We start from the raw sequence: 23,505 nt of genomic DNA on the forward strand, positions 1-23,505 counted from the left end.
TGTTGCAGTCCGGAGAGAAGCAGACTAGAGGAGCGAGCAGGTAAACAGCTGTATGTATAGTGGAGGGAGGTGGCGCTAATGCTGCCTTCAGGTGCTGTCCGAAACTTCACAACTCCTATAAGAGTGGTCCAATAGTGCGTCTCCCGGGAAATGTGCACCTATTTTCATGAAAGGAACATGCTATTAAATAAATTACATAATAAAAACGCTATATTCCAGTTACTTGACATATAGACTACATATATCTGTAGTGTTAGTCTGGTGCTAAGCTTCTGGTGTTAAGCTGAATATTTTTATGAATTTTGATTGGTCATAATGAGACAGAAATATGTAGTGTGACAGTGTCATAATCATGTTTACTGTATCTTTAGAGCTCGACTATAGCCAATAGAAATATGAATGTGAAGCCACTTCAATGCGTCTCTACGTTGTCACTGTTATCACAACATCCAAAGTACCTAAAACATACAGGAGCAGTAAAGGCAACACATGTTACTTAGAGCACGATTGGTTAAATACATGTCAGTCAGCTTATTTCTCCACCAGAGCCAATCAGCAGCAAGTGGGAAAGACAACAAGCCGTGACGTCACGCTCCTTAAAAAGCAAAACAAAACCTTCTTCCTACTCTTTATTTTGTTAGGAAAATGTCATATCCACAAGACCAAAATATCAAAAACAATCCCATCATGTAAGTTATTTTTAATTGTAATAAAATATTATTTTGAGTCTCTAAAGTATTTAACAAATTAAAAAAGTATATCTGTCATTGAATTCAATTCAAAATGTTTTAATTGAAGATGTCTGTCACTTATACAATTTTTTTAATTTACTTTTTTTATTCTTATTTATATTATTTTATTCTATTTGCACTTCTTTAATATTTTACTTGTGAACTGGAATGTCTCGTTGTTTGTTCTGTTGTGTGTTCAGTCCAACAAAGAATAAATCATTTTGAAAAACAAAAAAAAACTTCTTCCTGCTCGTGTGTCACTAACAAGCAGTAGCTTGTAAAGTTTCTACATTGAATATTTCTATGGTGACCATAGACTCTTTCTAACTTTTCATGGGGAATGGGCTTTTCAGAGGAGTGAGCAAGTTATTCATTCCTCTATTCTTTAGTAGACGCTCAGCTATGTCAGATGTGATTTAAAGAAGTTATTGTAAGTTTTTGGATACTGAGAGAATCATACTAAAACAGTAGATGCAATCTTGACCAGTATAATACTGCAACAATGGAGAACAACTGAGGACACTAATATCACAATAAAACATGAACTAATAAACATCTTAACTCAATGACTATTTACCTGTAAGAATATTATAGTGACACCAATTCTGCCATTACCCTATAGGGATATTATTGGAAATAATAGTGATAATGCATTCAAATATACTATACTACTATACTATACCACTATGCTATAGTATATACAGTACTATACTACTATACTATACTACTATTACACTACTTTATTAACCTGTTGTAGGGTTGTATCTGCGGGTGGATGACCTAATAACCATCAGTTAGAGAGAGCTAACAGAGTTACAGCAGCTTATGTTCATACTCATTTGGCTAAACCTACTCATAAGCATAAACATACATGAGATTAGTTAGTAATTGATGACCTGCGTCATTTATGCTTGAAATAAACTACTGTTATTGACAAAGATCTGCTCTGGTTACACAGGTCAAATTATATTATGTACCTGAGTTATTCATCTTGTACGTTTATAGGATGTTATGAGGTCATATTCAATGGAATTTACATGAGCCTACATTATTATGAAAGGGAAAACTTCGGCCAAATATTTTGTTTGGAGGGCAGATCTGCTGCAGTGGTGCTATTTGCTTACCGCTTGTCACAGGATCATCTGCTTAGGACTTTATTCTCTCTGTTCATCTGCTTCATCACTAACTCTCCTGTCAGTACAGATCCTGCCACCCTGTGCACTAAAATCACCTCATTCTCTCACCTGAGCTTCCCCACCCATATCTTGCCACTCCCTGCCCTGCAATCACGTCACTGTCCTCACCTGAGTTTCCCCAACCTCTTCCACAGCTGGCTCTCATCATCTTCATCAGCCTCCTACTCAGCCTCCCTTTCATATACAGCCCTTTGTCATTTACTCTCTGTCAGATGTCACATGCTTGTTCTCATCTTGCCTGAAACTTCCCAGTATTTTGTTAGAGGTTTTGTTTTGAACACCCTATAAGAGTATCATTGTTAAAATGATATATATAGAGAGTTATACCAGCATCATAGGTTGCTTACATTAACTCACTCTGGATTATATGTATAATATAATATATAGAATAATATAAGAGAATATAAGAGAATAGGATTAGTATTATTACACCAGTCTTGGTCAATAGATTACGTGTAGGTGTGTTTGGAAACATCTTTTTGCAGGCACGCGCATCCTCGGCCCCGGCAAAAGTGGTCCTGATGCTGGCAGTCGTGCACACGCATTACATCACCTCTCTCCGGCGTGATTGGCTGCAGACCAGCTCCTCCGCCTGCCGTGCAGCATCCACCACCAGCCTCAGCATCCCGAAGCCAGCGTCAGCGGCGTTTCAAACCAGCAACCTCATCATCACCATCATCATCCTCATCACCTCTGATTACTGAGACATTTAAACCCTGTTCGCGTGGCTGTGCGCGTTTTCTTTCTCTTGCACTGGCGTCTCGTTTCGAGGATGGCCGAGAGCGAGGCAGACACGCCGAGCACGCCGATTGAGTTTGAGAGCAAATACTTCGAGTTTGATGGAGTGCGGCTGCCGCCCTTCTGCAGAGGGAAGATGGAGGAGATCGCCAACTTCTCCCTCAGAAGTAGCGACATATGGATTGTCACCTACCCGAAGTCAGGTAAACACAGCTCTGCGTCACCTCCTGCACGGTGCTCGCTGTGGTTCTCTGCTGTCTGCTGCAGCGGCTACAGCTTCCTCTCTGGATATCAAAGTTTCATGATATATAAAACACATTTACAGCCAGATGAGTCATAGGTTTTCATTTTGCAAAACACACAGGTCACAGCCGTCATTCAAGTTGTAATTCAAGTCGAGTTTGATGTTTATTAACAGTGCGTGGGTCATAGTCCTCTCACAGTTATCTAATATATCTCTACAGTATTTTATAGGCCCGTGTTAAGCTTTAATAATCAGCCTGTGTCTCCCAATCAGAGACCAACAGAATGAGTCAAAGTAACGTGATAAATGTGTGTCTGTTGATCATCAGTAAGCCTGCGCATCGCTGTCATCCACCGTCATCACATGCGCTCTTGGACACAGATGGAAGTTGATGTTTACATCCAGTATCTGTGTGGTTGCGCAGCGCTGCTGCAGGCCGGCGGCCGTGCGCGGTGCCCTGCTGTGTGCGCTGGGTGGGTCCGGTCATGTGACGGCTGGTGGGGGGCAGTTAGAGCTCTCTGTTATTGTATGCTGAAGGGCAGACTGACTTTTATTATTGACATGGGAATGATCTTTCTCAGTGTGGTTCAGTTTTTTAGCAGCATGCATGTGACAACACCTGTTTATAATGGAGGGAAGTAAAGTCTGTATATAGTTAGATGTCATTAAATAGGAACAATTATCAAGAGGGAACTTTAGCTGATGTTGTTTTCTTCTCATAAGGATCTATTACCACTTAAATGACTTTAATATGTCTTAATTTATATAATTCTACCCTGAAGATTATGTATTGAATTGGTGCATCTGCATCCATTTCCATTACAACATACATTTGAATGTATTCATTGCATATAAAGAAAAAGAAACATTATACAAGAAAAGTAATACATGCTGAATTCTTTTGAGATTATGAAAATAAATCAGTGCAGAACGAGCCAATAAAACCCATAAGAGCTTGTCAGGTGGCCTTCCTATTGTGAGACATACATAAATACAGACAAATACATACAAAAGCTAAACATAAACAACATAACAAGAAAGGTGAGCCTTTACAGCTGCATAGAAAACATATACAGCCTGTATGCAGCAGAGGATTCCTGAATCATAATTTTACCACAGATTGCTGTTTACCAAATATACTGTACATTCATCAGCTTGGTCATCGTGTCTATGGCACAATAATATTCATTTCTATCCATTCATGAAATGACAAGTATGGTTAAATATATTTTGGACAAACACATAACACATCATTTGAAATATTTTTGTAACTACCTTGAAAAACAGACAAAGTAATGCCTGATAAATATGTTGTGACAATGCCAGAAGCATATGGGCTTTGAAAACTGTGCCAAAAATAAAAGAGGGGGGGGGTCAAAGGGTTTAATTGAGTTAAAGCAGCACATGATTAAGTTAAAGCTCACTGTGAAAGGCTTCTACTAGAACAATATATAACAGATCAGATGCATGAAAAAGTGTATGTGTATGTGTATGCAGACGTGAGAGTGAATCGTGTAGTGTTGCTGCACCACACTGCAGTACACACTCTGTTATATGACACTGTGAGAGAGAAACTCTCCTGTGTGTGGTGGACCGTGTTGCTTCCTGTTGAAGTTTCGCCCTGCAAGCATAGATTTGTGCTGCATCCTAGCATTTTATCGGGAGAGGCTTGATGCTAACTGTACACGGTCATGATTAATTCAGACTCTCCTGTAACGCTACTTTTCATGCTGACTGTGGTTGGACATAAATAAACTGCAGAATGACTTATTTTTTTGTCAAATATCACACCATCCATGTGGCAAGGCCATTGGCTGTCTCCCATGGGACAGTCTGTCACAAGTTGCACGATTCATGGAAGTTCTTCCAAATCAGCGGAACATGCCCTGCGAATGCAAAAAGAACTAATTTAGTTCTGTATTTTTCCTGATATTGATATTGGAGAATGCTGCATTTATCTTCAAAAATATGTTTAACGTCCACTGCCACTGGTATTAAAATGGCATCTATAGTGTTATTAAAGTTAGAAAGACTATGCTGGTGAACATAGTGGATCATATAGTGGCTAAAGAGTCCGATATTTTGCTGGTGGAGACCAAAAACAGAGCTAAAAGGAGGAGGATGTTGGATTTGTATTTCTTTAGGTGGACAGAAACACGTCTCCATGACAACCTTATTGTCAATGATGTGTTTTCAGCTTGTTGTGCTGCCCATAAGTGGCTAAGAAAACAACTAATGCAGCTTTAAGGGAAGGGACGGTAAATGGACTGTACTTATATAGCTCTTTTCTAGTCTTTTACACTACAAGTCACATTCACATGCACATTCATACACTGTTGATGCAGCCATTGGGAGCAATTCGGGGTTAAATATCTTGCCTCAAGGACACTTTGACGTATGGACCAATCTTCTGATTAGTAGATGACACACTCTACCTCCTGAGCCAATGTTGAAGGTTAATAAAAATGAAACAGTAACTTTTGATATATGACTAGACACAAAATACAGATCTACTGCATGAAAGTTGAACACAATTACCTTCACAACCTCCACCTAACATTGGCTCTGGATGTGTCTTGCAGAATGGTCCAATATGTAAATTCTTGGGATACTTAAAGGAAAACGTCACAGATTTTACACATTAATGCGTGTTTCCAGGTGTTGTTGAGCACAACTGCATCCATGTAAAAAGTAGTATATGCCGTTTACGTCTCCATAGGGAGCTGTTTGAAATCTCAAGTGATGTCATTCGAGTCAGCATTTGGTTGTGGGTGAAAACTACAAGTAAAAAAAAGTAAAGAAATGTGGGGGTGTGGAGTTAGAAAGTAGTAGCTCTGTAGCTCCACATCTCTGCTTGAGGCTAGCAGCTCCAGGTTACATTAACCGCACTCCTTGTATTGTAAGGTAATGTACTATAGGCAGCAGGTTTTGACAAGGAAGATGGATGCATGGAATTAAAAAGACGATATCTCTGGTTCTGCTGCTTTGATTTTCATCCTAAAAAAGAAAATGTTTCATTATGGGTCTGACACTGTTATTGGACTGCAGTGCTAAAGTGGTCCAGTGTTCTCTAAAGGTAGCATAAAATCTTTAACCCTCCCGTTGTCCTTGAGTCAAGGAAGGAAGGGAGGAAGAAGGAAGGAAGGGAGGGAGGGAGGAAGGAAGGAAGGAAGAAGGAAGGAAGGAAAGGAGGGAGGAGGGAAGGAAGGACAGACGGAAAGAAGGAAGGGAGGAGGGAGGGAGGATAGAAGGGAGGGAGGAAGGGTGGAAGGAAGGACAAAGGAAGGAAGTAAGGAAGGTAGGACGGAGGGATGGAGAAAAAAGGGAGGAGAGGGAGGGAGAAAGGAAGGGAGGAAGGAAGGAAGGAAGGAAGGTAGTAAGGAAGGACATAAGGAAGGAAGAAAGGGGGATGGAGGAAGGAAAGAAGGAAGGGAGGAAAGAGAGAAGGAGGGAGGGAGGAAGGACGGAAGGAAGGAAGGAAGGGAGGAGGGAGAAAGGAAAAGAGGAAGGGAGGAAAGAAGGAAGGAAGGAAGGAAGGAAGGAAGGAAGGTAGGTAGGAGGGAGGGAGGAAAGAAGGAAGGAGGGAGGGAGGGAGAAAGGAAGGGAGGAAGGAAGGAACAGTCAAAACAGACTGGGTCAATTTGACCCGGGAGGACGACACGAAGGTTAATTTAATGGTTTAATACATTCTAAGCGTGTTTCAGATTTAACTCCATGTTCTCCTCACTTTTTGTTTTTTTGGTAATGCACTTGAACTCATCTATCTTTAATTGAGCTTGGATAAAAATAGCTTGCGAAATGGTACCAAATTTCAGAGAACATACCCAAGATTCAGATTCTGCTATTCCAATGACATGAAGGTCCCATATAAAAAGCTGTTTTTTTCAGTGTTCCTGTTTGGGTCACAAGGTTTTAAAGTATGAAACTCAATCGGTCTGAGAGAAGCCACCAAGAATACTTGCTTTCATAAGTTGCTCACAGCAGGATCTGGAACATTGCCTCACATTGTAGACAAAAACAATCAATGCCAGATATGAACTTAATGTCCCTTTCTGACTTCAGAACCAGCATGGAAGTGGCCTCTGCCCTGTTTGCAACGTGCGTGCACACCACATTAATGTTGCCATGTTAATCCTCATGACCTTTATGTTTGACCTTTAAAGAAGCTTATTAGATGGAGACAAATGTTCCTTGTGTGCTGGAAAACCTTTCAAAGAAACAATGCACCTAAAGTGCAGTAGAGCTGTTTGTCTTAATTTATGACAAGGTGACATTTTAATCACAAGGCAAGTCAGAGGCAACCTGAATTTTTAATTTTTCCACCCTCTCATTTCCTTCCGCTCGCTCTGCGTTGGTCCCCTGGTGCAGAGGGAAAGAAAGCACATGGCAGGCCACATGGTAGGGATGCTGCATAGCTGTGATGCCATTGGTTCACATGTGCCATTCTTGGCCAATGGGAGCAGCATAGATTCTATAAACCAAGGGGGTTGAGAAATGTTGGGTTCTATAGCTCTGTTGACTGTTGTGACATCAACCATGTGTTCAATCACGTTTCCCTGCAGGATCTACACCTCTGCAGCGCACCGCACCGCACTGCACACACATTCACACACATAGAAATCAACAAAGGTCGCTGTAATCAGTAGCAATGACATGAGATGAGAGCATCCTCTGCTCAGACTGCATGCTGTGTGCTGGCTGTTTTTTACTTTGCTAACTGAAAATGATATCCATTTAAAGGGACGTGCCATTGATTTAACATGTCCAACTCAATTTATAGTGTGGAAGCAGCTGTATAATGTCTGATGTGGCTCTGGAGAACCTTTATCAAGTCTGAGAAAAGGTGTGGTCTTCATCAGACTGCTGGATTCTAATTCAAGATGCTATTATGTTGCCTGAAAGGAATTGTTGGATCCAATATTTTTGGAATTCGACCCATACTAATGACTAAAAGTAAGGATATCTCAGCTTTTTCTACTTCGATCCTTTTTTTAATTCCCCCTGTCAATTTTGAAGTCAATATTATCTGTATAGCTCAATATCACAGCTCATAAATGTGACTCAGGGTGCTTTACAATCTGTACAGTAATAAAACATCATCTATCTTTAGAACACTGATGCGAAAAAGGAAAAAGGAAATAACTCTATTGACGTAATACAAATATTGTAAGACAAATTCCATAGAAGGAAAGGGAAATATAATAAGGCATTTTGGAAAAGTTAAGTCAATTAAAATTATTAAGCAGTACCTCGTCTTTAAGAAAATGTTTCCATAAAAATTCAAATAATTTGAAAGTAAAGATGATTAGGAAAGTTGAACTGTCCTATTAGGCATGTACACAATATGTACAAAGTATGTTACTGCTTATGTGTGACACTCAAACTTTATATGTAATTACTGAGTATCTTAATACAAAACCACAATCATTGAAATGCTGCAATATAACCTTCTACAGCTGGAACCTGACGACAGGGAATTGCTTCCATTCAGCCACAAGAGTATTAGTGACGTGCAAACAGTGATGTTGGGTAATGAGGCTCAGCTTATAGTCGGATGGGGATGACGTCAGGGCTGTCAAGCAAGAACGTTTTATTCTTACTCCAGCAAACTTTGCAGTTGCCTCTGCATACAGGCATGTAGCTTTGACCTGCCATCCACCTGATACAGGTACAATTTAAGGTGCTTTACTCAAGTATTTTTTATTTTAAGCTACATTATACTTCCACTCCACTACATTTCAGAAGGAAATATTGCCTTTTTTACTCCTCTACATTTATTTGACAGCTCAAGTTACTTTCAGATGAAGATTTGACACATTGGATAATATAATAAGCTTTTAAAATACAACACATTGTTAAAGATGAAACCAGTGGTTTCCAACCTTTTTGTCTTTTGACATCTTACAAAAAGCAGTGTGTAGTCAGGCTCACATTTCAGATGTCTATGAGTTGTTAACAGCTTCACCAAATAATGATTTTTCCCTCTAAACTTCTCACATGCTTTCATTTCAATAAATGTTCAAATGATCCAATATTTCAGCAAAAATCAAAGATTAGAGAAAAAAGTCCAAAAAGTGAAAACACATTTGTGTATCAGAACTTTTTTTTTTCTCAGAAGTTTTTTCTTCTTTCCTCTCCCATTAATCATCTCACCACCCCTCACATTTATCTGCTGACCCTTTGGAGGGGCCCCATCCCTAGGTTGGGAACCACTGGACTAAACTAGCTAACTGTATATAAAGTAGTGTAAACTAGCTCCACCTCCAGCAGCTACAACAGTAACATGCTGCTCTAACACTGATGCTTCACTATTAATAATCTAATGATGTCATAGATAATAATATATCAGTCAGAGGGACCAAACCACTACTTTTACTGTTATACTGCATACTACATCACTCATAATACTGCAGTACTTTGACTGTAATACTGCATACTACATCACTCATAATACTGCAGTACTTTTACTGTAATACTGCATACTACATCACTCATAATACTGCAGTACTTTTACTGTAATACTGCATACTACATCGCTCATAATACTGCAGTACTTTTACTGTAATACTGCATACTACATCACTCATAATACTGTAGTACTTTTACTGTAATACTGCATACTACATCACTCATAATACTGTAGTACTTTTACTGTAATACTGCATACTACATCACTCATAATACTGCAGTACTTTTACTGTAATACTGCATACTACATCACTCATAATACTGTAGTACTTTTACTGTAATACTGCATACTACATCACTCATAATACTGCAGTACTTTTACTGTAATACTGCATACTACATCACTCATAATACTGCAGTACTTTTACTGTAATACTGCATACTACCACTCAAGTCTGCACTTTAAATAATGATGTTTGGCCTGTGTGCCATATCATGAAGTTGATGAACAGTTGTACTGTACTTATGGAGGCAGTTTGGAACTTGGTGGTGAGTGTTATAACAGCACAAAGCTATTCAGCACTCTGCAGTCCTGTTCTGTCCTTTTGTGCAGCCTACCACCTCACAGCTGACTACAAATTTCCACTTCACAATAAACAATTATTATTAATGAAATGGGGAAGAAATTAAACAAATGGGCAGATGGCATTCTATGATAATGTATGTCTTTGATGTCTTTAGTGCAATCTATTCTACTGCAGATGTTTGTCAGTGGAGAATGCGTGGCTTCAATGTGCTCTATATAGAAAATAGGGAGTGATTTTGGACACAGCCATGATGTAGGAGTAGATCATTTTGATGGAAACTCATTAAGGGTTGATTGAGTGATATCTTGGCTGTACACTTGGTGTCCTCTCATAATCTTTTTATTCCTGGCCTCGATATTTTTGGAATTTATTTGGAATTGTAAGCCACAGCTGATGTTTTTGATGTGTTAAAACACAATTGGACTCTTTCATGAACTCAAACTGGTACTAATGGAAAATAAAAGTTGAGCTTATTAAGGAAAGTCCTTGATACATTACATGATTTATTCGGCTTCAGTGACAGCATGTGGCCAGCCTGAGGCCAGAAAGACACACTTCCTCTTCCTTCAGTGTTTTTCACCTCACAGATTTATGCAGAACACTGGCAAGCTTTCAGGTTGATAGCTTATTAAAAAGCCAGCACGGCTGCGCTGATCAGGCTCTGATAAAATCCCATGCTGCTACCTTTCTCTCAGCTTAATGCAGCGGTGTCCTTCAGGTGTCACATGGATTGGATCTGATAGCAGCCTTATTAGACTCCTGTTTTTTTCCAAAAGAAGCATTGTGGATGTTAAATTGGACTGGAACATTCAAGCATATCTGCAAACCAAAATGAGTCACAGGGAAACCACAGAGAACATTGGCATGACAACAAATAACCCATTATTATGATGAGAAAGATTCTGCTTTCATATAGGCATTACTGGGTTTGATAAGTGAGTGTTGCAAGAAGCCACAGGTATGGGTTTGAAAGGCTGTAAGACTGACTGGCTGGATTAAGACCTCAATAGACCACATTAGTCTCCAGGGACCACAACCTGTAACAATACATGTTATTATGTATGTTTTGTAGCTTTGTTTGTTTGACATTTCCCTCTTTTACCTTTACAGTAATTGTAAATCAATTTATTTTTTGGGTCACTTGTTGTCAGGGACCAAGCAGTAAGGCTCGAGAATACAAGGTGTGCAAAGCAAAAAAATATTACTTTATTTACACATTTTAAATTGTAAATATTATTTTAAAATATATATTATAAATAATAAATATATTTTAAAAACGACTTCAAAACAAGGGCCCTTTAACTAAAAAAAACCCTCAAAAGTCAACTATAAAAAACAGCAACCTAAACTGAACCTAACATAACTGACCTGACAAATGACAAACAAGGGGACAGGAATAAACAATTGACTCTAAATCCCAACCTTTAAATCAAGAAACTATTTACAACCAAGCCGACCAACTGTCAAACTGTGAAAAACAAAACTTAAAGTCCCAAAATATGTAAAATGAACTGGATCTGACACACCGAGTTGGCCTCTACCACTTCCGGTCTGACACAGTATAAGAGGCCATCTTTACTGGCGACGCCTCCTTTGGCCAGGAGAGGACTTGCAGGATCCATGAAAAACAAAAAACAAAACAGGGTAACCGAGGTAAAACATAATTTAATGAAATGAATACTAAAATCCGTGCACTCACATGAGCAAACTGCCAATAATAAATTGTGTGCTGTATGAAAACAAAAGGCAATGTGTACTGTACATTACTTGAAATGTTTGTATGGTAACTGTGAAAGAAAACTAACAAACTTTGGTATTGACATGTGATGTGGCCACCACACTTGGGAACAATACAACACGTAGAAAACATGTGATATACAGTATTATCAGCATATCTCAGTCAATGCTGAGCAACATTATCATCAATTAGAAGTCATGTTTCTGTCCACCTGATAAATCTAAATCTAATAGCCGCTCTACTTTTAGCTCTGTTTTGGTCTCCACCAACTCCTGAGAATAATATGTGTCTTTAGCTACTAAGTGCTCCACTGTGTTTACAAGTTAGTTGCTAACTTTATGTCTCTGCTGTTTGTTGCTGGGTAGGTAGCTCGCAGTGACTTTAACAGAGCTTTTTTTGGTGCTGGAACTTAGGCTAATGAGAGTGAAACAATGAGCTAACAGAGGCTAAAAGGCTAATGAGAGCGAAACAATGAGCTAACAGAGGCTAAAAGGCTAATGAGAGTGAAACAATGAGCTAACAGAGGCTAAAAGGCTAATGAGAGTGAAACAATGAGCTAACAGAGGCTAAAAGGCTCTACAGAGCTGTGTAGCTGTGTCAGGTGGTATTTCTCTGTAGATTTGTCAATAAAAATGAAACCTTTTGAGTCATTTTATCAATTTTTCATGTAAAAATACTGTAAAAAATAATTCTCTTCTTCACCACCTTCAAAACATCTACAGTTGAATATAGAGCAAATACTGAACTTTGTGATTAAAATAACCCAGGAAAGTGCTATTCATTATTGTGATTGGCTTGTTAAATGGTATGTTTTTTGTATCACTGTTATGTTTCATGGCTTTTTTTTTTTTTTTTTAATAAAATGCCTGTTCTACTAGATTTCTCTTGGTAACAGATCTCTTACAAGGTCAATATTCTCTTTGTTATTATGTCCATTACTTGTGTGTACAGCTACATATTCTTTGTTCTCTTTCAGCGTTCCCCAATTTAACGATAGTCTTCTGGTTCTCTCCTCTCTATCCTATTAGGCACGAGTCTACTTCAGGAGGTTGTGTATCTCGTGAGTCAGGGAGCAGACCCAGATGAGATCGGCCTTATGAACATTGATGAACAGCTGCCTGTCTTGGAGTACCCCCAACCTGGCCTGGACATCATACAGGTAATGTAACCAATGTCAGATTAGCAATCATTAGATCAGTTATTCAACGGACATAATCATTTCGGAACTGTAGGAACTGTGGGGGCTCTTAGATTAAGATTTACCAATTGGCAAACTAATAAATGTCTGCCTTGCTGTGGGTTTACCTGTTGCTGGGTGCAGCAGCATTACAACAAACCAACACATTGTTTAGATGTGAAACATGAGAGGATGCTAGTAACTGACTCTTCCACCACCACAATTAAAACAAGGCGAGCCTTGCTTGCAATCACAAGGACTGAATGAGAAATTTTAAAAAAGGTCAGCAATGTATTTTTTGGGAAAAGTATAAGACATGTCAACTCTCATGTCTACTTTAAGCTGCCCCTTCACTCTGCCAATGTTGAGGCTCTGTATTGGAAAATATTTGTTTTTTTCTCAATAGCTAGTGGTAATCTGGAAGTTCCATTTTGCACAACAAATCAGATCAACTCTTCTGATTTTCTGCTGTACTAGGAGACACATTTATCACAGGAAGTCTAAATTACAAACAGGAGGTTTGGGGTTTGAAAGATGTGGGCTTTTACCAGGCCAGGAGGGGTATTACTGTATTAAAAGATGCTATGGGAGATGTGGAATCCAGGGTTTTAAGAGTGTGACCCATAGGAACTAAAAGTCAGGATGTTTGAGTTTCTGCTGGTTCATGTCCCCCAACGTCCAGCCCAGGTTTCCTCTGAAGTGTTGGTGGAGCGTTGACTTTTTTTGGACTTTTTTCCCTTCTCCATGCCTCCTTGGAAGTAGGTGAAGTTGTGCCAGAAACCTCCATCCTGTTTCTACACCATGCAGTACCCCTGCAATTGATTTCAAATCATGGGGATCCACCCATAAAGTTTAAGATATACCTCTGACAGTCGCACAAACAAGGCAAGCGTATTCCTTGATAGAAAAACTTTGCTGCATTTTCCAAGAAACTGAGCTACAGATTATGTGGATATGGGTTTCTTGAGTAGATAAGACAAGACATCTCCAACACACCAGAGCATTCTCTAGACTCCTTTGTGTTTCCTCAGGAGCTGACGTCCCCCCGTCTGATTAAAAGCCATCTTCCCTACCGATTCCTCCCCACAGCCATGCATAACGGAGAGGCCAAGGTCAGTCGTGGCTTTTTATTGTGTCAAAAAACTGATTTTGAAGTTTTCCGATGATTGTTGTTGGCATTATTTTGAGGAAAGTGTCACATATTTACAATACGTTAAATTGTGTCACATGATTTGTTAAATCTAGTGTGTTAAAAAGTGACACATCGTATAGTATAAATGTGATTAGTTGATGTATGTTGGTTATGTTCAGTCCAACTCTTTAGAAACTTTTAAAAAAGTCCTAATTTTCAGACTGAAGTTTTGCAAAATTGTTAGAAAGCAGAAAGACCTTGTTGTATTCCGAAATGTTATTATTAGAGTCATGAAGGTTTTACTTAGTTCAGTTACCAACCAAACAAACAAAAACAGGCTTGTCATTGTTTAATTATAGATGACATTCTCAGTCCTGGTCTAATTTCAAACTAGCCATACTCACTAGCTAGCTAGGAAGGTGTTCAAGTCTCCGTTCAGATCAATAACCAAAGGCCCTTTTTCTAGGTGATCTACATGGCTCGTAACCCTAAGGACCTGGTGGTGTCCTACTACCAGTTCCACCGCTCTCTCAGGACCATGAGCTACCGGGGAACCTTCCAAGAGTTCTGCCGGCGCTTCATGAATGACAAGCGTACGTATGTAGGTTACTGGAGCAATGCTGTGGTCTGTCATGCAGTTCAGTTCACTGAACTCCTGTACTGCACTGTCTTGTTTATGTCTGCAGACTTTAAGTTCATCCAGGTCACTTCCTCTTCTTTGTCTGTCTCTCTGTCTTTTGTAGTGGGATATGGTTCCTGGTTTGAACATGTTCAGGAATTTTGGGAACATCGTATGGATTCTAACGTCCTGTTTTTGAAGTATGAGGACATGTACAAGGTAACACAGATGTAGATAATCATTGTCTCCTGTGCTCCTCTGCAAGCTGTTATCTTAACATTGTGTAACTGCAAGCCATAATCCATTAGTCTGGCCCCTGTAAAGATTGAGATAGTTTGCTTTAATTTAGATAGGAAAAGTAAGTGGAGCTGCTGTATTGATGGACGTGACTGTGTGTATAGTACATCTCTCTGCTGGGAAGTTCTGAATTATAGTATAATATAATATTCATTGTCATGTAGCCTTCATACATCAGTGAACCAGTGTGGCAGACAGATGGCAGCTGAATTATTATAGATGCAAACCAGCTAACATGGGCTCCACAGAAAGTGCCACATCTACTTGCAACAGTCACTCTGTGCACTCGCTGTCCATATATATATATATGCAGAGTTACATTAAATTGTTGTAATATAAGGAAAGGTGTTTGTAGCTGTCACACATTAGCAGCTCACATGACAGCTTTGTGTCTGAACTAAAATGAAAAAAATCTGCAATGAAATTGGAAAAAGAGAAGAAATGTTGAGAATATTGTTATTAAATGCAGCACTCTTGTATTTATTCTAGATTTATTGCAGGTTTTGCCTCCAATGTCATTCTTTGGTTTTAAAATGTTCACTTTAAATTGAACTTTTTCTGGTTTGACTCTTGGAAGATTTAGTTCAATTACTAAGAAAGAAAACCAATCCTTTTTTAAACCTGTATTTATACACAGGGAGGCTTAGATATTGCAGTAATATATTATTTACTGTTCTTATCACATTTGTTTTCCAAACTTTTCTATAGGACTTCATTATTTTAGTTAAATTTCAATTGACACACAAAGTGTGTTACATGAAGAAATCAAATGTGATGATATGGAAGATTTAGAACCAAATATAACTTCATCAAGATCAACACCAGAGAGCAAAGATCTGTTTTTTTGATACCAACAGTTGGAGGAAACATGATCTATGAACATTTGAGACTTGATTGTTAAACAAGATGTCGTTGTCTGGAAAAGACAGTTATTGATTTGACCCCATTAGGACTCAGTTTTGACATCTCACTTGCAAAACAATCGTCATGATTATGCAAAACATCATTTTATCATTATCATGTCTGATCAGCAGGTTGATATTCAACGTTCTGAGGACGTTTGTACTCCAGGGGGATGAATACCTTATTCATAATATTAACAAGACATGCTAAATTTCTTAGAAATCAAAATACTTTCTTAGAAATTGTTAGAAACAGTTGATTTTCTCTTGACATAACAAACTCATTTCTTCTTGACCACATGAGATCTATACTAGGTCTATATGAGGGTAGGACTGAGACAACGTGAGGAAGACATTACATGCATTACTCTATGGTCCTCTGTAAAAGTTAAATAATGTAGATACTGTACATAACAGCCTAAGTCTACTGTGGTGAAGCATTTTGCTTCAGGGCAACTTAACAGGGTTTCAGTATTTCTTCTCATTTTCCCAGATTCTAGGAAACAATAAGATCATGGCTGACCACAAGTACCAAAGAACCTTGTCTATTTAACCTTTTCATACACATTTCCTACCAAATTTAACCCCCTTCTTCATTGTTTTAACTACAGCTATAACCTAATTGTAACCTTCTGGTTGGTCCTCTGTACCCGTTTCCATATGACGTGGCAGCCACATGCATCCTATCTTTTGTTCAGAACATTCTTGTGTAAAACTCCAATCAATGAAAAATCTATGCTGAATCTGTATTTGCTCTTTGCTTTGCCAAAGGTCCTCTTCTTTTTTCTTTTTTTTTGACATTATCTGGTCACATCTTATCACATTTACAGGGCACAGGCTCACACATGTCCTCATTTCTGCAGTCATGCAACAGATTTCTTAGAACTGAAGTGAGATCCTCAGTATATGAACGTGTTCTTGAAAAATGGTTTTAATAACCATGGTGTTGACCATTGGTTTTAGAATTTTTCATATGAAACCTCCCTGGTTAAGTTTTTTCTATCCAATTTATGTACATGCAAATAAATATAATTTCCACAATTTTTACCAATAGTATGACTGAGGGCTTTTGCACTGACCTGGGTGGTTCTGTTATAATGTAGAACTAAAACAGCAATCTGTTCTAAGATGCTCAAAGAACATAGACGTCTAACTAACACTGCAAAAAAACAATATTGTTTGGTATTTATCTTTCTTTTTTGACACTTATTCATATAAGTTTTATTTGTTATGAACTGATATAAGTGAAGTACTTACAGGGACAGATTCACAGGATCTAAGAAATTAAAATTAAAATTCTGCTTATTACAAGTAAATGTATTGTTTTTGAAGCTTTGTACATTGTAAGAAATGACAGTAGGCTATCCTACAAGTACAGTGCTGAAAGGAGCATGTTGGATAATAGCAGTGGTCATATGTCAAAAACACTTATCAAAATGAAATTGAAATGAAATAGACATTTAATGGATTTAAATGTAATTTAAAGATGCACTAATCAATATTGTATGTTAACAATAGCTAATGGCAATGATGTGCGATATGAAAGAGTCACTCAAAGTAATAAAACTCCATTGAGAATTTCCATCTGACTGCAGTTCTCCTCAACTGTACAAAGCCTTTTAGCTTCATTTAGCTTATTATTTTGGTTTTCAGGCCCACAACTTTACTGTCTTTGTTCAGTCTCACTACTGTCAATGTCAGCATTGTTGGATACAGCGGAAGTTTCCCATCAAATCTTTGATAAACAAAACTGTACACAACCACTGAACATGTGGATCACTTAGCGGCTAAAGAACCAGATATTCCCCTCAGGAGTGGGTGCAGACAAAACCAGAGCAAAAAGAAGAGAGAATTTCACTTAAATTCATCAGGTCATCAGCCATAACAACTTTATAAGGCCCTATTTAATACATTTGGAACTACTGTTAGCATATCTTAGAGATAAGAAACAAAGGGCTAACAGCTAGCCTGGTTCTGTCCAAAGATAACAAAATGTCCAGCTACTAGCATGTCTAAAACGAACACTTAAAAAAAAAAAAAAAAATCAGTTCACAAACCAAAGTGTAAAAACTAAAAACATTCCTGTCAGCCTCAAGTATATTTTGTGTTTGCTAAACACTGAGTATGTTAGCATGCATGTTAGCATGCATGTTAGCATTTAACTCAAAGTACTGCTGTGTAAAAAGCCTTACAGAGCTGCTGGAGGGGCTGTGGTTTTGTTGTTGATGGATTAATAACTAATTGGAAAGAGAGTTCCATGATTTGTGTATCAGTTTTGGGTTAATATCTAACTGAACCTGCCAACTACCGACAGACACATATCCTACACACACACACTAACACACACACACACCCATATACAAACACAGCATGTGTATGAAGGGCTGTAAACTGATAGCCTTTATGTTAAACTGTTGCTAGATGTCGTATAGTGCATACTGAGCTGTACATTTTGTTCTTACAGCTTGTCATGACTTCAGTGTTTTTCAACTTTATGCCATATATTGTGTAAGAAGAGGAAACTGTGTGTTCCTCCACAGCTGTGGGTGGATGCTGTTTGGGGAACAGAATCACGCACTTGAAATGATTTAAGCATTCAGAAGGAAGGCAGATTTATCTGTATTTCTTGTTATTGTGACACTGCTGTAATTAATTCCCAGTTTTTTAAACAGAAAAACAATTCATGCATTTTTTTTCTCATATGCCACATCCTCTCCTCTCCAGGATCTGGGGACGCTGGTGGAGAAGTTAGCCCGGTTCCTGGGGGTTTCTTGTGACAAGGTTCAGTTGGAGGGCATGGTAGAGAGCTGCAACCAGCTCATCGAGCAGTGCTGCAACTCAGAGGCGCTGTCCATCTGCAGGGGTGAGTGGGAGAGGGAACATGAAGAGGGAAGTAGAAAAAGAGAGGAAAAACACGACACTGCTTGGTTTCTCTTGTCTGCTAATCGAGCAAAGTCTTGAATTTCTGGCTCCCTGAAGATCAGCTTGATACTTGTGGGAAAACAGGCTTTTATTGTTGTCTTACACCCACACTGTGAAGAAGCATCGCCAAAGCATAAGATCAGAATGTACCTTAAAATCATTTTTATTATACTTTCACTGCATCTAACATGTTATTTTTTTAAAACCGACCCAGAGTCAAGACACATCACCTGAGCCCCTTTAATGGCTACCTTCTAAGTGGTACAACAGCACTGTGAACTAACAGTGTGGAGGAAGTGTGTCTAAAATATAAGTTTGAAGGGAAAATGTATATTTAGTTTGTGGGTGCATTTGGCAAACAAATGGGATACAATAAGTTCATTGTTAAACATAATAAACAAGAAGGAGTTCAAGGAAAAAGCATAAGCTTTCAGTGAAAAAGAGAACTCGGATTCCTGATAGAAGACTGGATGTATTCATCACTGTTATTCCAAGCTGAATACATTTGAGAATATACAGCGAGCAGAGCAGGCAACGAGCAGGATACTGAGAGGAGAGAGAGCGCAAATGCGGTTAACGTTCCGCTTTTAGTGCCAGTGGATCAGCCCTGATTCATATCAGTGATCTCATGATATCGATTCAGACGACCAGAGCTCCTCTTACAAAGCTATTTAAAGACGAGGGAGGTAGAGAGTTAGATCACGACTTTTAATACCAAAAAGCTATTACCAAGACACTTTGGTTTTATTTTTGATGGTCACAAACTGGCTGAAAGACACTTGTCGGGATATTAACAGTACGATAATATGCAGCCTGAAAAATGTCAAGCATGTTGAATCAAAACCTGAAGTCTCATGGAGTCTCATGTAAAATTCAAATATTCCAACCAAACTGATAATGAAGGTATGGTACTGTGTTGTACATACAGCATCTGTTACTTACAGATGCACTGTAAAGTAGTAGGGATAAATAAGAGTTTGAATGTGGGCTTTAAGGGTAAGTTCATCCACAATACACCCCAAATATGTTTTTATCATTCACTTATAGTGTTATCTATCCATGTTCATAGTTTTGGTTTTAGGTGTCCAGGATTTGTATTGTCCACCACAACACAATGAAGGGGAATTGATTTATTCCATTTGTGGGGCTTTGTTTACATTGAAGACATTTAATACAAATTAATCAACAATGTCCCCCTTCATAAATAGTCTCACTGTTACTTTGGATTGTCCACAGACCCCAAAGAAATAGTCCTAATAAAAACAGTTCACAGGAATACTTACGGTGCTTTTCACCCTTCTGAAGTCCCAGCACCTATGATATGTAAATTAATGAATACAAAACGGAAGACTCAGAGTTTATGTTATCAAACCAAGGTTGGTTGTAACACCAGTCCTCTCCCTCTGTGGTTATAGAATAATTTGAAGAAAGGACACGTGATTTGCCCTCACTGATAAAAATTAATTCAAAATGTTATTGTTGTGCTAGAGGACACATCAGAAGAGCACCAAAGTCATTGGGATTCATTTCTGTAGGATCATAATTGTCTGCACAGGTGTTCATGGCAATGAATCCAGTAGTTGTTGAGATATTACAGTCTGGACCTAAGTGGTGGACCACCTGACAGACATGGCCATCCCTAGAGTCATATTACAAGCAAATCCTACATCTTTTCTTTTTTTTTTAACCTTGGATCAAACATTAAATTTACTGTATTTCAAAATTTTACTGACCATCCTTCAAAGAAAGACAACAGCATCTGATGATTCAGTAAATGCTCAAAAACAACACAATTATGTGTCATAAGTGACAAAGCACTCTAAAAGCCCTCTAGGAATTATGACTACTGGAGGAATAAGTGGGGCATTGTTAGAGAGCCACAAAGTCCAAAGAGGGAGGAGGTAGCAGTGGTTGTATGGGTGAACAAAATATTGTACTTTGACATGGGAGTCAACTGTTCACTTTTCTGAGTCTTACCAACAGTTAATGTTGGTTTCTTTTAATGACTACTCTTTCCCTGGCATTGTGTAACAGACATGGAATTAAAAAAGAAAACAAAAAAATAGAAACAAAATAGCGTGGCAGCATGTTTACTTCATATTCAATGGATAGATATAAGAGTGGTATATCAATCTTCACATCTACCTTTTTTCAGGAGAATGAGTAAGCATATTTCCAAAAATGTCGAACTGATTTGGTACTGTCTAGATGGTTCTTATTCTCTGGAACAGCTGAAGGGATCGATGAGGGTGTTATGGAGAGCTTACTTAGGTCATTGACCCCTAGTGAACAGTGGGATTGCAGGCTTCAAGTAGGACGGGATACTATATTGAAACTACATACTGCATAGCAGGTGTGGTCATCAGATATAGTCTAAATACATGCATACACTATCTGCTCATACTGTACACTATAATGAGATTATAATCAGACCAGGATTAGACAGATGGACATAGAGAGAGGAGTCTTGACACTACTTTCACAAAAACATTTTTCCCTTTCACCTAGACTTCCTGGAGTATTCTGACATTTCAACACACACATAGGTCAGGTCATGTCAAAGTCAGCACTTTAACCCCGGAGGCCCTGCGCTGAGCTGAGCAATTGTCTTTGAAAACAGGACAATTATATGTGGAGAAACTATTTACACATGGAACCCTTACACTGAAAAACAGGCTTTGCATTAATTTCATTACTTTCTCTCAATTTAACCCAACATTGATGTTGTCATACAGCACTGAAGTGATAGTTAACATTTGCCAGGAGATATTACAATAGATCTTATCTAGAGCTGTTGAAAGACTTCAGTTGTAGTAATGTATTAATTCATATTGTAGCGTATACTGTATTTACATGCATAATAATAATATCTGCACAAATTATGGGAACTTTAATTTTCTTCATGGATGAGTGTTTCCTCAGTTTGAGGTTATTATAGCACCACCACATGGACAAATTTGCACACTACACCACATTGCATTTAATCGTGGAGGCCCAGCTTGTTTTGATTGAACCCTCTTTGAGTTTCATTTAGACACTATTCACATTCATTCCCTATTTTTTTTATAACCAACATTTTGTATTCTCATTTATGTTACCATTACTGTTCTCATTTTGATGTTTATTTATGGTTTCTGTCATCAGTTTTTCCTCTGTTTTCCCATCCGATTTTGTTTTCTTTTAGTGCATGGAAGTCTGGTGTCTGGTCAGCTATAGGCTTTACACACAGCTGTCAGTCTGATCTGTGTCACACATGCCACAGCAGGTGAGTCATTGCCACATCAGGCTGCATTCAATCAATCAATCAATCAATCAAACTTTATTCAGGACACAGTAAAGGTCCATAGTAAAAAAAAAACAACAAAAAACAGACAGACATACAATAGATACATAAATATAATACATTCACTCTGCAGCTGAAAAAAGTCAAATAAGATGAAGTTGTATTTTTAGTGCAGAAAAAACCCCATCCATCAGAATTGGTCAAATCAGGTTTTTAAAAAAAGAATCTGACACTTTGGGCCCCCCGCAGACAAAATCAAGATAAGTGCAGGTTTCAGTGCCTTAATTGTCTCCAATGCTAGTTCTGCAGTAATTTTGGATTATATAGTGAACTGACTTTCATTGAAATGGATCCATGATTGCTCGTAGTGACAGCAGTTGTTGAAAGCAAGAAGACAACATGTAGTTTCCTCTTCAGTCTCAATCAATCAATCAATCTTTATTTATATAGCGCCAAATCACAACAAAAGTCATCTCTAGGTCAATAGATCTTAAAGGTCCTATTCATTTTTACTCCAATTAAATCATTATTACGTATTTATGTGGATCTTGTTTTGTCGTACCATGTAACTATGTATGTGAAATGGTGTTGCCAGCCTCTTTCCTAACATTACTGTGAATGTTGGAAAATAATATAGATTAGCAGTTCACCTGCATTTCTTGAGGGATGACTGTCAGTAGAAATATGGCACATATTCTCCCATATTCTAAACATTAACCTACTTTGATATTGTGAAATCAAATGTTGCAGGAATATCCATGCACTATGGAATCCATATAAGGTACTTTATATTTAGCTCACATCTATGAACTTGTTACACTTCAAACTGTAATATTGTGTTCACAATAATGTTTACTTCATTTTGTATTTTGACAATCTCTGTAAATGTTTGTTTTAAAGTGCTGAAATGCTTTGCAGTATTCAAATGTTATACTGAATGATCTCAAGTAAACCAGAGGTATCTAATTTAAAGCAGGTATGGGTTGAATATGGGCCACATTTTCAAGTGGCATTACAGCTCTCAAGATATGGCTATACCAGCTACATTGCTAATCTGTGGTTTTGTGCTGTTTCATGCCCATACAATTTCACTTGTGTAAAATAGTAATGTAAGAAAAAAGCCAGTCACCAGTTGAAAAGGCTAGTTGTTGTTCTGAAACACCGTCATGCAACCGTACCTCATGTGGTATATTTGCCTGCATTTCTCCCTCCACGTTCCCTTTCAACCCTCTTGTGCTCTTCTGGGTAGTCTATTGTCAAATTCATAACCAAAATTCCCGTTTTCTTTAACATCATCTTAACTCCTGAGTTACAGTATAAGTGTTTCAATAACGAGAGAGATTAAACATTTTTGCCCAGGAATAAGAACATTTGAAGTTACAACTTGTCTTCCCTCTCCCTGTTGGTCCTCGCTGCAGGTCGTGTGGGTCTGTGGAAGGACATCTTCACAGTGTCTATGAATGACAAGTTTGATGCGGTGTATAGACAGAAGATGGGCAAGTCCGACCTGACCTTTGACTTCGGCCTGTGA

At 38.3% G+C, this 23,505-nt stretch overlaps 1 protein-coding gene across 1 annotated transcript; it reads left to right on the top strand.

Moving 5' to 3' along the window:
- Positions 1–2,699: 2,699 nt before the first annotated feature.
- On the top strand, positions 2,700–23,505 carry sult4a1 (sulfotransferase family 4A, member 1). The gene is made up of 7 exons (XM_062444025.1): positions 2,700–2,868; positions 12,671–12,801; positions 13,851–13,931; positions 14,418–14,544; positions 14,695–14,789; positions 18,494–18,632; positions 23,393–23,505. Exons 1-7 carry the CDS (start codon positions 2,700–2,702, stop codon positions 23,503–23,505), a joined length of 855 nt encoding a protein of 284 aa, XP_062300009.1.

The sequence above is a fragment of the Scomber scombrus genome, chromosome 22 (genome assembly GCF_963691925.1).
Source record: "Scomber scombrus chromosome 22, fScoSco1.1, whole genome shotgun sequence".
In the NCBI taxonomy this organism is placed as follows: domain Eukaryota; kingdom Metazoa; phylum Chordata; class Actinopteri; order Scombriformes; family Scombridae; genus Scomber; species Scomber scombrus.